Source organism: Lynx rufus, unplaced genomic scaffold (genome assembly GCF_022079265.1).
Source record: "Lynx rufus isolate CCGP_SWC_20201006 ecotype Redwood Valley unplaced genomic scaffold, mLynRuf1.p SCAF_2, whole genome shotgun sequence".
Lineage (NCBI taxonomy): Eukaryota > Metazoa > Chordata > Mammalia > Carnivora > Felidae > Lynx > Lynx rufus.
In genome coordinates, this window is record NW_025814834.1 from 13,624,024 (window position 1) to 13,638,960 (window position 14,937).

Here is a 14,937-nt window from a genome sequence, read left to right on the forward strand (position 1 = left end):
CCAGGCATGAGGTCATACATGTGTCTTAAGGAAATATACCTATATATACATTGTATGTTTTATAAATGAGGCCTGTGTTCCTCTCGGAGGAGAGATTTTAATATTGTAATGAGGTAAAGGTAATTGTTGGTTACTCTGTGGGTCACTCCATGGTCCATCTGCACTGGTGTGAGTCAGGGGTTGAGCTCAAACTGGTCTGGACCTTCTGGGCCACAGTTCTTTGCATGGGCAATTATTGTTTGAGGAGTAGTTTTGGTTTTTATCATGGGGTGCTGTGCCCTTCAGGCTTTTTGCCTGAGTTCAAAGGTAAGCTGGAAAGAAGAGCTTAAGAAAAATGTGGGACGTAAGTCCCTAAGTACAAGCAAGTGAGCAGTAAAGGTCAGCGCTAGCTGGTGATAGGCTTTCCATCAGGTGCAAAGATCACAACTTTGAGAAATAGACATTCCACTGGGGAAAGACCTACCTAGAAAATCTCCATTCACCTTCCTGAAATTTCTATCTAAATATTCTTCTTTATTCATTTATTTTTTATTCACTCATGTATTCTTTCATTCAACAAACTCATTGAGTGTCTATGACATACCAGGAACTGTGTTTAGGCATTGAGAACTCCCTGCTGAAGTCAAAACCAGAGAGGAACATAGGCTCATTGTTAATGATTACACAGTGTCACAAAAGCTATCAACAACACCTGCTATTGAATGTTCTAGGAGCACAGAACAGTGATGAGTGAACTCTTCTGGGTCAGCTAGCAGGATTCTCCAAGGTAGATGTTGCACCTTAAAGCACAGCTGCATTTCTATTTCACTCCCCAGTAGATGGCCATTCAAATATTTGGGAACACTACTATATCTTTGAAAGAGTGTAGCCCTATACCCCTTCATTTCTATTCCTATTTATCAAGAACTTGTAGCCCTTTGGGGAGGGAGGACCTCCAACTTCTTGAGATCACTGGGAAGATAGATGTCTGGGTTACGTACCACCTTGTGTCTGGATCCTGGTTCTTACATATTTGCTTATGGCTGTCTCTGGCTTATGCGGTCTTACAAGTGGAAAGAAGATTCTCAAATAAGATGCAAGTTTAGTCATTGCTCTCCCAAGCTCTCAGGTACAAAATGTGCCTGAAGACGAAACATGTACACACTGGATCACAGAACAAATGAATAATAGAATGAGTCAGACCTGTTTTGTCAAGAATCATTATCGGTTTCTCTTGAATAAAACAGAAAAAAGGAACAAAAACTTTACCTCAGAAGTGATACCTACCCTCTGGCATTCTTAGGAAGTCCAAGCTCCTAACAGTCTTCTGTGAACAAGCCATTTTGGTTTGTTTCATTCAGACCCAATCTATGTCATTGTGTTTTTCTAAGAATAATCGTTGGAATTCTTAGAAATATATTTCAAGGGTGACATCAAGCAGAAAGAAACTCCTACCCAAGTTTCTCAGAGATTTGTGATGATATTTATGGTTGGAAATTTTTTAGATCTTGATTTAAAAAAAAAAATTGACAATACTTTCCATTTTGTACTATAATCACATAGTGACATTAGATGTGTTTTATACCCCATGCACTCCCAATCTGGAACAGAACTTCCAGTTTTTGCTGCTTCAGTTTTGATCTGGGGCCAAGGGACATCTAGGCCTGTGTTATCCCATCTGATTCCTTCAAGGTCTTCTTATTCACTCATCCATTGGCCCATCCATCCATCTATTCAAGATCTTGCCACTATGGAAGAGAATGAATAGTCCAAGCATCCCGTCTTTTAGGGTTCCCATCACAACATTAATAATGACCGATGTCACTTTATGCAGGCGTAAATGGGGGTGGGGGGCCAAACGCTGTTTATTTCCTCCTAGGGGCCGAATCTGCCACCTTGTGGACATGGATTCCAAGACCGTGGCCTCACATGCTTAACTGAAGTCTAGAAACTTGGATACATTCTGCAGCTCAGGAAGCCCACCACCTGAAGGAAGTGGGGCCAGGTGTGAGACAGCAGGGAGCAGCTTGGAGTGTGCATGCCACATAAACGTAGTTAAATCGGGAGGGGAAAACTGCCAAGGAAGACAAATCTAGAAACTAAATCTGACCTATAAACTTCACATTAGCAAACTCTGGCTCTAAAGAATCTCATTTCCGGGGCGCCTAGGTGGCTCAGTTGGTTAAGCATCTGACTCTGGATTTCAGCTCAGGTCACCATCTCAAGGTTCTTGAGATTAAGCCCCAGGTGGGGCTCTGCTCTGACAACAGGAGCCTGCTGGAGCTTCTCTCCCTTCCGATCTCTCCGTGCCTCCCCTGCTTGCACACACACATGCACGTGCTCTCTCTCAAAAAAAATAAACTTCTATGAATAAATAAATAAATAAATAAATAAATAAATAAATAAATAAAATCTCATTTCCAATGATAACAATAAAAACCAGAATGACACTGTACTTTTATGTGATACATTATGTGGCACCAGTTGATGGAACGCGCATTATTATTGTTTTATTAAAATAAAACTCAGGGAGATAGAGTGGCTTTCCCAAATCACAGAGCTAATAAATGGCAAAAATAGGTTTGAAGTGGAGGGATGTCCAAAACTACAGAAAGATGCCCAAGGAAATAAGCTGATAATCATACATCATATGGGCATGCCTGCGTATATTCATACATCTATCCTGCATAAGCCACATGGACGGAAGAAGTACTACAAAGATATGCTCATGTGTAGCTTTAAGCAGTGGGTTTTAGGGGGAGGATTTATTTCAGCAAGCATATATTGAAAACTTAGTTATGCTAGGCTTTGTGGGAAAGCCAAATATGAGTCAAATGTGGCTTCTGTCTTCAAAGAGCTCCCAGCCTGTGGGACGATGCGTAGAAAGAAAAAATAAATGGAGCACATGCAAATAAAATGAGTGGCACATCTCAGACAATAGGTTCTGATGACATAATGTAAGACTACCATATAACATATAAGATATATAAGATACAGAATATATCACCGCTTGAGACTTTATTTTATTTTGCCTATAGTACATGCATAGTACGTATGCTATATTTCTGCTTATTTGTTTACGGACACTCCATTACACTGGAATGCAAGTTCAGTGAGGGCAAGTGCTTTATTTGAATGTTTTTAATGCTGTGCACCTGACACGCAGAAGGTACCCAGTACATTTTTGTTGAATGAAATGCACAAACAAACATACAGAGAATGGAAAGGATTACATCAATGGTAGCCACCAACCCCAGTAACCTGGATGTGATGTTGTGTGTTTCTTTTGGGAACTCTGCAAAAGATGCTAGTAACGTATTAGGCACAATGGAATATTTTGTTTGGGTAACTTCCTTTGATACTCAATTCTCCATTGGCTTTGGTAGCTTTGTTGGAGTTTCTATTTCGGAACCTTTCCAGATGAGTATTGTGGAAACAGACCAGTTGGCTACAACTCATTAAACATGTCAGTTGGCATTAGGACATATTCACAGTTTCCTGCTTTTTATGAAGCTGTGTAGATGGACTGTGGTGAGCTTTAGTAAACAGAGGAGTCACGTCTGCCACAAAGGACACTGTTTTCAGGGAAACAGGAAAACTGGGAGATCGAAAAAAAAAATATGATTATTTCCTGATTACCACTATAATGACATAACAACTGCATTTCAAGATTATTAAAATGTCCCATTGATTTTCCTATTTTTGTTCTTTCTTTTTTTTGTGTGATTTTATATGCCATTATGTTAGAGATCACAGAGAATGAGATAGAAAACCACTTAGGCATCACAGTCTTCCCCAGTGTAAGCTTCTCTATGACTGTAAGTAGTTCTGTTCCGCTCCAAATAGAAAAAGATAATTCGGTTTTTGAGAAGCTGCAGATAGAATATTTATTTCATTGATAAATACGCCCTTTGGAGAAATAGGGGCTTGTTATAGTTTGCCCAAATTTTTGCAAAATATTTTTTATAAGATTGTTGACATCAGCAACCCATTTTCCAATTCACTTGAAGTAGAGTATACAGTTTGGAAAATCAAGTTTTAGTGTCTATCTTTTGTCCTGTTTTCTGTCTGGAATTCTCTGAGTTCGTTCTCCTCTGCATTTGGAAGCAGGTCGCAGTTCCATTGACTTTTAAGTCATACAATTAATGTAAGCATTTTACATGGCTTTTCATCTCCTTGTCTACATTATTTATGACATGCGATTAATTAAACAGATTCTTTAATCTGTTTGTTTTCAAGACAACACTAAGACTGGCTTGCATTTTGCTGTGTTCAGATCCTTAACAGTGTTCCAGCCAAAGCTATGCCCTGAACTCTGAGCATTTCGAGTTCTTTCCTCTGTATCTATTTCTGTTCCTGTTGTTTTATGAAGGAAAACTATCTCCTTTTACACTTGCTCAAGGCCACGCTGTCTTTGCCCTTAAACCCTCTGTGTCAGTGCAGGCCGCATGGGGTTTTATGGACCTCTTTCATGAGACCTGCCAGAAGTATGTGTTAGAGTTGGGGAGGGAGTCCACCCACACCTCCTGTGGAGATTATAGCTTCTAAGAATTTGCATTCTTTGTTTTAATTTTGTTTTTATTTTTTAAAATTTACATCCAGATTAGTTAGCATCTAGTGCAACAATGATTTCAGGAGTAGAATCCTTAATGCCCCTTACCCATTTTAGCCCATCCCCCCCCAAAACCCCTCCAGCAACCCTCTGTTTGCTCTCCATATTTAGGAGACTCTTCTGTTTTTTCCCCCTCCCTGTTTTTATATTATTTTTGCTTCCCTTCCCTTATGTGCATCTGTTTTGTCTCTTAAAGTCCTCGTAGGCGTGAAGTCATATGACTTTTGTCTTTCTCTGACTAATTTCACTTAGCATAATACCCTCCAGTTCCATCCACATACTTGCAAATGGCAAGATTTCATTCTTTTTGATTGCTGAGTAATACTCCATTGTATATATATACCACATCTTCTTTATCCATTCATCCGTCGATGGCCATTTGGGCTCTTTCCATCCTTTGGCTATTGTTGATAGTGCTACTATAAGCATGGGGGTGCATGTGTGCCTTTGAAACAGCACACCTGTATCCTTGGATAAATGCCTAGTAGTGCAATTGCTGGGTTGTAGGGTAGTTCGGTTTTTAGTTTTTTGAGGAACCTCCATGCTGTTTTCCAGGGTGGCTACACCAGCTTGCATTCCCATAAGAATTTGCATTCTTAAAGAAGCTGCCTGTATGTTTGCTTTGCCCCCTAAAGTTTGGGGCCACCGCTATCTTTCTGGCAACCCCCACTGCGTTTATATTGCAGCCAAAATAGCCTCGAAATGCAGCGCTGGCGTTTTATGAGTCAAAATCATCCTGTCCTCTGCTTTCCTAGACCCCAGAGGGTCTTGAGAGAACAACAATATTCTCATATCGCAATAGCTTTCTGGTTCTCAAGAAGAGTTTTTATACCTTAAGTTCACACCTCTTCTTCAGCACATTCACACAGAATCTAAGTACGTTTATCTTCCAATTGCACATTTTTGTGATTAACTGGTTAATGCCTGTCTCGCTGTTCAGCCAGGGCAGCTAATGTGTCTGTTTTTGCACAGCACGAAATCTGTCTTTTTGAAGGAATACCACTACTGCACTGAGTAGTGAGGATAACCAGTCAGCCTCTGCCCATATCAAGTTCATAGACTATTTAAAAAGCCAGCCAGCGAGTGAGTTGTTACAAGGAGTATGGGCCAGAGCCAAGAGCGTGTCCTTGGAAGAATCTAGAAAGTGGCATTTGAGCTATGAAGTTCTACAGTGAGAATCACAGCTGGTTTTTTTTAGCTAATTCTTTTTTCTCCTGAATTTTTCTTTTTCTTGAGGTTTATTTGTTACCCTTGTCTATTGTCAGCGCTTAGAGAAGCCATGACCTCCCAGGCCATGACCAGCCCTTTGGGATGTGATTGTGCCAGGAAGGGCACAAGGAAGGGGAACAGCATTTGCTGAACATCTTTGCCCCTGATCATCTCAGTGGGTTAGAGGATAAAGAGGTTTTTTTTCCTTTCTCTGCTGCTTGCTACATTTCAATTTATCTCCCAAGCATCCATGTCATTACATGTTAAATGGAATAATTCAGTTTGTGTCCCAGGGCTGTTGTGGGATGAAGCAGAATAAAAACTATGCGTGCTCAGCACGGGACCTGCCATCTAGACGGCAAGTGGTTAGTAAGTGTCATATTTGTGGTAGTCATCATGATGTTGTGGAAGTTGAAAGGAGGAAGCTATTTGAGGACAGTCTTCTGAGACCATCACCAAGAAAAAAGACCTTACCAGGAGGATATTACAAATTATTTTTTCTTGCCACCAGGAATAGCAATCCTGTCCCCGAAAAGAATCTTATACTTTGATATTCAGCCACAATCCCACACTATAATGTTACTCTCACCTTACGGTTCTTCTCCTATTTGCTTTTTACCTGGTTGTCTTAAGCCCATAGACCTCGCACTGTTGTAATTGTGGGTGCTCCAATGGCTTCAAAGCAGAGTTGACTAGGGGTAAGAGTTGACTACCTGTATCAGAATTAACTGAGAGTGAATTAGAGATGGGATATCTTCAATAATTCTTACAACCACTGCAGATAATATAACACTAATTATATCATTGCTGGCTATATCATTCCGCTTTGAATTTATAATTCTAATCTCATGGCAGAAATGTATAAAAGTGCCATAATAATTTGCTCTTGTATTCCCTCCAGTTTCAGTGCGCTTCTCCCATCTTGGAATAGTTCAGTGGTTTTACAGATTTCAACTTGGATGCCCCTTCCTGGAAGGCCAGCCTGAAGTGGCTACTCACCCCCGAGCCCATTTTAATTCTCTGCACAGCCCCCAATTTCTGTTTTCCAGTCCTTTGTGTATTCCTTCAGTCTTTCGTTCATTCATTCTTCCCTATGAATGTCAATTTCCCCAAAACAGGAGGCAATCCTGTTCCCTTATAAAAGGTGAGTGTTTTGAACCCACTGGTACTAAGCCCTTCTGTGCGACAGCACAGGGTAAAGTCGTGAGCGGAACTGACCTGGTCTTCTGGAGGCAGCCATGAAGGAGGCATATGTTGGTCAAAACAAAGAAATGAAAATGAATACGTATGGACTTCCAAATTGTTGTACGTGCCCTGGAAGACAAGAACCTCGTCCTGAGAAATTGGAGAAACTTCAACTGAGATCTGAAGAGTGACTACAGGTCCCTTAAGTAGATGAGGGACAGACATGGTGCTGAGTATGTGTGAGGTACACGCGGGGGAGGGGCTGCTTCAGGCCTTGCGGCAGCAACAAAACAGGTAACCAGAGCACATTCAGGAACTAGAGCCAAGGCCTCATGGGTTCGTCATGAAAGGCAAAGTAGAGATGTCGAATAAGAGAAAAGTTGGGAGGCTGATGGAAAAGCCAGAGCCAGAGAAAGGAATCGGGGTGCCCAACCATGTGGACATCCTTTAAAGCCATTGGGGTCAGATGAGAGAGAAAGGAGTCCAAGGCATGACTGAAAAGTGGTGGCTGATGAAGAAGAAAGGAAACCAGAATAGAGTGTGGTCATGGAAACCCAACACAGACAGGTTTCAAGGAGGAAGTGGAAGCCACCGAGTTAATTCTACTGAAGAGTCAAGGAAGATCCGAAAAAGGAAAGTCTTGGATAATGCAGCAGCATAGAGTTTGTTAGTGACCATGGGTAGTGCTGCTCTGGGGTGTCACGGGGCCAGAAACCCAACTGGAGTGAATAGTGGACAGAACACAGGATGAGAAAGTAAAGGCAGACCCTCTAATCAACGATTTGAAGAAGTTTAGAGCGTCTTGCCACATGTGCCTGAAGGTGAAATTTTTGAGTCACCACTATCATCCAATCAACAAGAACCTAAATAAAATACATCTTAGCACCAAAAGCCCTGAAAGAAACCAAACAGAATGATTCATTCCCACCCAAATTTTGGCCTTCGTTTGACCGATCTTCTTTATGTTACTCTCCCATAAAGGAAACACTTCGGAAGCACGACCCCCTAAAAAATGTCTCTCGCTCTCTAAGACTTATTATCTGGTGTTTTTGCTTTCTGTCTGTCTTTTTGCACCACAGAATAACAGACTAAGAAAATATGCTTTTGAATTGAAAATGAATGACCTGACCTATTTTGTGCTGGCGGCTGAAACAGAGTCAGATATGGATGAATGGATCCACACCCTGAACCGCATCTTGCAAATCAGTCCTGAGGGGCCACCTCAGGGGAGGAGGAGCACGGAGCTTGCAGATCTGGGGCTGGGTGAGAACGCACGCGCCCCCCCCCTTCCCTTCCTTTGCAAAATGTGACCTGTGTGTTTGGTTCATCTAATGAACCAGTTAACTGTGGTAGCTGTCAAGGCTAACTAGTTAACTGTGGTAGCTGTCAAGGCTAGCTCATCCGTCTCTGAGCTCCAGAAAAGCACCCCGAAATGCTTGACTTTTCCTGAATAGTGAGGATCACCACACGCAGGGATGATTTTGAGTTTACTGGCAGTGATTTGAGGCTGGAAATCATCTGTCGGCAGTACTAAAAATGTACCCAGGTCTGATGGGAGGTTACCTTAGATGGGGTAGTTTGTGTTGCGTAGCCTTTACTTTACTTTACTTTGATTTAATTAATTAACATGATATTATGTAAAGACAGACATGCATTACTTCCTTTTAATTGAAAGATATCTTTCATGGATACTTCTTGACCATACTGAGATCAGCTTATATGTGACAGTTCCATAAATGTTGCACAATATTAGAGATCTTTATGAAATAAAAGGATTTTTCTTCTTCCCATCCTTATTACTTCATAAAATTCTAATTCATTCTAGGCAAAGAGAGGGGAGCAAGAGCGTGGAAAGGACAGGTGATGAGACACGTAGAAAAACAGGTCCATGACCACAGGAAAGCCAAGTTCACTTCCAGAGTTGGTCGTTCCTCCCGAAAGGAAAACTATTTTAAGACATTTTGTCCAGCACCATGGGATCTTAGACACCAGAGTCTTTAGATTCTAGTAGTCTAAGTATCATATTCTATAAAGTGAAAGAGGCATGGGGCAATGAGGAAGAAAACTGTTGTTGACTTTAACACGACTACTATGTACCATAGTAGGCATTTAGCATTCATGATTTACTTAATGATAATCAACTTGAGTATTCATGTTTATAGAGTTTTAGAGAGTTTTAGTAACTGAAGCCAGAATATGGGCTTGAAGTTGATGGCCAGAGAGTCAGAATATCAAAAATGTACTCACAGATAAGAAAACTTTAGTGTGCATTGATGGAGTAAGTCATGACAACCCCAAGTATAAGTGTGGTATTATAAGGGTCAAGAGTTCTTACGCACATAGGGCGGTGTCATGGAAAGAATCCCAAAATGACCATCAGGAGGTCTGATGTCCAGGCCTCGATCTCGTAACAATATAGAGTCCTGGAAGCAGGATACAACGAAGACATCTGCTCACCTGCATCCATCCCACATCCGGTCTTGATATGCCACAGCCCGGAGAGATGTGTGATTCATGAGTATTACTTATTAACCTGTCTTCGTGTATCTTTTCAAGATTCGCTGGATAATTCTGTAACTTGTGAAAGCACACCAGAGGAAACAGAGTCTTCAGAGAACAGCCTACACCCAGACTTCGCAAAAGTAATAAAGCCGACATTTTACTATGCAAATAAATTTGAATTACTTATTAGTTATTGTTTTCATGGAAAAGATGGAAATGCTGTATTTTAAAATTTAAACTAAGAAATGCAACACTCAAAAAACAAAAGCATGTTTTGATCGGATTTGCCGCGTGTTAATGGATGATATTAAAAGAGTGATGATACTAAGGGGCAATTTCTTGGCCATGTGGAGGGGGCCAGGCTGTAAGTATTTGGATAGTTGGTTACCAAGAGCTAACACAGTTTTCTCTGCAGTACCTCACAGAAACTGAAGAGACTGTCAAAACAACTCGAAATACGGAGAGGTTAAATCTGTTCTCGCTGGATCCAGATATAGATGTAAGTCGAAATTCCTTCTGAGCAAGCGTGAACTCAATCCACACAGTTGTGGTTTAGAATTCAGGATTTCTTTTTTTTATGATGGGTATCTGTTGAGAAAAACCTTCCACCTTTTTTGTAGACCTTGAAACTTCAGAAAAAGGACCTTTTCGAACCCGACCTTGGGATCAAACCATTTGAAGAAAAAGCCGCCAAGAGAATCATGATCATTTGTAAAGCTCTCAACTTAAATCTTCAGGGATGTGTTACGGAGAATGAGAATGACCCAATAACGAATGTAAGTTTCCCCTGTTGCATCCAATGCCGATCAGCCAATATCACACCACCCTGGCCAAAATCTTTTCTATTCCTGATAATCCCAGGCACTGAGTTCACACCAGCTAGTGCACCAGGGAGTATGAATGACAGCATTTTCCACATCACAAAAATGCACGAGTTCTGAAGCGGACGTATTACTGTAAAATGTTCCTTTTACCTTGAAGAAGTGTCAAAGGGACTGTATTCTAGTGTCCTTTCCATTCAATCGCACAGTGGTTCAGAGTTTCCTAAGGCATTGTTTATATCTACTTGGTGGTGGCTGAGATGGCTTTTAAGTCAAATTCTTTTTTAATTTTTATATTTATATGTTTGTTTGAACGTATATTAGAGAATAGTGTGGACAAACAAATCAACTCTGAGATTTCACAGCTATCACTGCCTAAGACAAGGCTACATAGTGAATCAAGTAAAATAATATTGGATAAATATTAAATAATAGTATAGGCAAATGGGAGGAAAAAAAAAAGGTGCTTCACTGATATTTGGGAACCACCACAGCATTCATTAAATCAACCTAAGATTCCTTTTCCTGCTAAGTGGACTGTCTTGAAAGTTCTCTCCTATGGGGGGTGGGGAGGGAGGGGAGGATGGGTGATGGGCATTGAGGAGGACACCTTTTGGGATGAGCACTGGGTGTTGCATGGAAACCAATTTGACAATAAATTTCATATTTCAAAAAAGAAAGAAAGAAAATTCTCTCCTAGTAGTCTGGGGACAATTCTATACCAATTGTATAAAAATTGTTTTAATATTTATTTATTTAGTTAGTTAGTTAGTTAGTTAGTTATTTTGAGACACAGAGAGAGAGAGAGAGAGAGCATGAGTGGGGAAGAAGCAGAAAGAGGGGGGGAGAGAGAATCCCAAGCAGGTTACCTGCTGTCAACACAGAGCCCAGTGTAGGGCTCAAACTCATGATCCATGAGATCATGAATGTGAGCCAAAATCAAGAGTGGGATGCTTAACCGACTGAGCAAACCAGGCACCCCTAGACCAATTGTAAAGTTATTTGTGGGAAGGGGGCATTCCGCGAGCATAAACATTAAATTCTGAACTATAAGGAAAGAAAAATTATACATAATCCCGCCACCAATCCAAGTCAGTGTTGTTGTACTGGTATGTCCCCTTTCATTGTTTTTAATGCAGTCCATTTTAATTTTTGATAAATCATCCCTCAATTATCATCTCCCACCTCAAAGAAGAAAACTTATTTCTAGATCCATATTATAAGCCATGTTTGCTTTTAGAAGACAAAACGGCGTTAAGCTTTCTCTCTAGACCGAGCACCACACAATTCCATGCACATCTCCATGCTGAAGTTCAATGAGACTTATTAGCCGTGACAGTGTGTGGCTTGAAGAAAGGATGGACCCTTTCGTACCTGCTGCCCTTGGGTCTTCAGGCATGGCACTGGTTCTTTGAGCCCATTTTCCCTGGTGTAACAGAGGGATAATGGTACATGCTACGAACCTCAGATTGAGTGAGGAGAATCAAATGATAATGTGCCTCTCTTGGGTCAGTATGCCTCGCCTTCCCATCAGTGAGTTCTGCCATGCTGGGCAGGTAGCTTACCTTCCCTCTCCTCTTCTATAAATGGGATAATAATAACAGTAGCTGTTTCAAAGGACTGTTGTGAAGAAGTCATGAAGTAATATATGGAAAGTACTTGGATGATGCTTGATGCACAGTAAGCGATCATTACATATTAACTGTTATTTTAATAGGTGGGAAATTGCTTGGAAATTTGTGAATGCTATATATGCAAGGTATTGGTGTTTTCAGTATTGCACATGAGAATCTTGTTGACAAGGTAAAATTGAGCTGACTCACCAGCAAGAATCGTCCCCCCCAAGGAAACTTTCTCACATTTTAGAACTATAATTGGGCAGTAGGTATGTGAGTAAAAATGATAGTACTGGAAGTCACGTTTATTCCTTTTTCAGCAACTACTTACTCTGTGCACCTACTGGGAGCCAGACTTTTTCTAGGTACTCAGGAAACAGCAGGGAACAAGATAACAAGCCCCCTGCCCTCTTGAAGGCTGACTCTTTTTGAAAAGAACAAACAATAAATTTTTTTTAAAAAGACAAATACATTAACACGAGAGTTGTACATTATTTACAGTTGTTTGAAATAAATCAGTATGACAGATGTGATACAGAGGAACTGGGAGATGGGTCACGTTAGGTAGAGTGGTCATACGAGGCCTCTCTCAGGAGGTGACATTTGAATACAGACCTAACAGGTGAGAAGGATAAGTCAGGTCATGGGAAAATATTCTAGGGCAGGAGAACGAGCAAGTGTGAATGCCCTGAGACAACTAAGTCTCGGCAAGTTCTAGGAACAGGAAGTACCTGTACAGGTGCCGAAGGGAAGAGCAGACCAAGATAATGTGGGAAGGACAGTCCAAGGGAAGGTAATGTAAGGTACAGGCTGTAGTGAAGTGTTTGCATTTATCCTGAGTGGAGGCTATTGAAGGATTTAAAACACTTTCAAATGGTGTGGTTCGATTTCTGTTTTTGTTTTTGATTTTTAAGATCCCATGAGAAAAAAAATAATGAATCGGAAGAAATAAGAGTTGACCAAGGATGGAAGATAGGAGTCTGCCCCCTAGTTCATTGCATGGCATAGACTAGGACTGGCAAGGAAGAAGGAGAGAAATGGGTGGATATGACTGATGTTGGGTAAATTGGACAGACAGGCTTCTCTGATCCATTGGACAAGGGGAAAGAGTATCTCAAGGATGAGTCCCTCGCTTTTGCTTTGAATACTTCTATGCATGGTGGTGCCATTAAAAGGGAAGACTAGATGAAGAGCATATTGGGGGGATATTGGCCCCAAATTCCATTATGGGCATGTTAAGCTTGATAGGCCCACTAGATATCCAAACAGAGATGTCCTTTGGGTAGATTCAAATACAAGTTTGGAACTCAAGGGAGTGGCCACGAACTAGGTATCAACTTGGAAGTCTGGTCCATACAGTGACCCGGAGGGTCACACTTAGGAATTTCTGTGTGAATAGAAAAGGGGCCAGGAACCAAACCTTTAAAAGATGAATAGAGGGATTCCTGGGTGGCTCAGTCGGCTGAGTGACCAACTCTTGATTTGGGCTCAGGTCATGATCCCAGGGTCATAGGATCAAGCCCCAGGATTCTCTATCTCTCTCTCTCTCTCTCTCTCTCTCTCTCTCTCTCTGTCTCTCTCTGCCCCTCTCCCCCACTCATGCACTCTCTCTCTCTCTCTCTCTCTCTCTCAAATAAATAAATAAATAAATAAATAAATAAATAAATAAAAGATGAATAGAGAAATGACCAAAGGAGACTAAGAAGGAATGGCCATTGAAGTAGAGCTAAACCAAAAAAGATTGGGCTATGAAGCCAAGAGGGAACGTGTCAGCTGTGTGGCATGGTGCTGAGGAGCTGAGTAACAGGAACCCAGAGAGGAGCCCAGTAGATATGCCAACATGGAGGACACCTGGGACTGTGGAACGAGAAATTTCCATGGAGTGAAATGGTCAGGAGGAACAATCAATGTACTTTCATTCAGGATTAAAATTTAAAAAACAAAAGAAAACAAATCAAAAGCCCTGGAAGCTGCTTCTTGAAACCACTTGGAAATATCAGGAAAATGTAACCCAAATCATAATGGCATTTAGCCATCTTATGAAATAAAAATAAATGTGGTTTTTTTGACCATGCATATCCTTAAGTGTGATTAAAATATCCAATTTAGAAACTGAAACTTGAAGATAATGGGCTTTTCTTTCCAGTGCCCGGCATATGACTCCTTCCACATGGATTCCTTTCTTTGTACTAAAACTCATATTCAGAAGCTTAATGTTTGTATTTGGGCCAGTCTTGCCAAGCACGAGAACACGCCCAAGTTCAGAACCCAGCATCAGTATGCCCTTTTATATCTGTAAAGCCTGAGAGACAAGTTTATTTGGAGTGCTTTGGATGTCCATATTGTACTTAATTTACTTTAAAATTGATACAAGTGTTAAAAAAAATAGAAAATGACTTTGTAAAAAACAATTTCATTGTGCTTATAAACAATAAAATAAAAACTAAGAAAACAGCTTCACCTAAACTTGACAGCAATTTTTTATGCAATGGCATTGTTTTTAAAAATCTTTGTATATTATTGAGTGACACTCTTTTGTTAATGTAGCTATTTTTAAACTCATTGTTTTTAACTCAGAGAGCATTTTTTTTAAGTGAATCGAAATATTTCTTCAAGTTGCCAAAGATCCAACTCCTGTATTTAGTGAATGAGCTTCTAAAAAGCTTCTTTTTAAAACTTTTCCATGATGAGGAAACAATATTTGACAGCATGTAATTTTTTAGTCAGTCCGTTGGGAACCAAATTCAAGTTGACGGTATTCTAGTATAAAATATATCTTTGAAAATAGCAATTGATTCCTAAAATGTGAACAAATAAGCCTGCTTCACAGCAGAGCTACTTTAAAATTATAATGTTCTTGATTTTTATTTAAGAAAATACAGAATTCTAAACATAAGAAGCCTGTGACTTAATTTGGTAGGCTTTCAAGTGCTTGATTAAACAAATCTTTATTGAAAAACCAATGATTCAAAAAGTAAGATTTGACATTTAAGTTGAAAAAGTGGATTGGAAG

At 40.4% G+C, this 14,937-nt stretch overlaps 1 protein-coding gene across 5 annotated transcripts in view; it reads left to right on the forward strand.

Moving 5' to 3' along the window:
* DOCK10 (dedicator of cytokinesis 10) overlaps positions 1 to 14,937 on the forward strand; it is a 271,137-nt gene that overhangs the window by 161,113 nt on the left and 95,087 nt on the right. For all 5 annotated transcript variants that reach the window (XM_047082997.1, XM_047082998.1, XM_047082994.1 and 2 more), the window contains exons 8-11: positions 8,065 to 8,248; positions 9,542 to 9,627; positions 9,903 to 9,986; positions 10,108 to 10,263. In XM_047082997.1, coding sequence (XP_046938953.1) covers positions 8,065 to 8,248; positions 9,542 to 9,627; positions 9,903 to 9,986; positions 10,108 to 10,263 — 510 coding nt within the window. The remainder of the gene's footprint in view (positions 1 to 8,064; positions 8,249 to 9,541; positions 9,628 to 9,902; positions 9,987 to 10,107; positions 10,264 to 14,937) is intronic.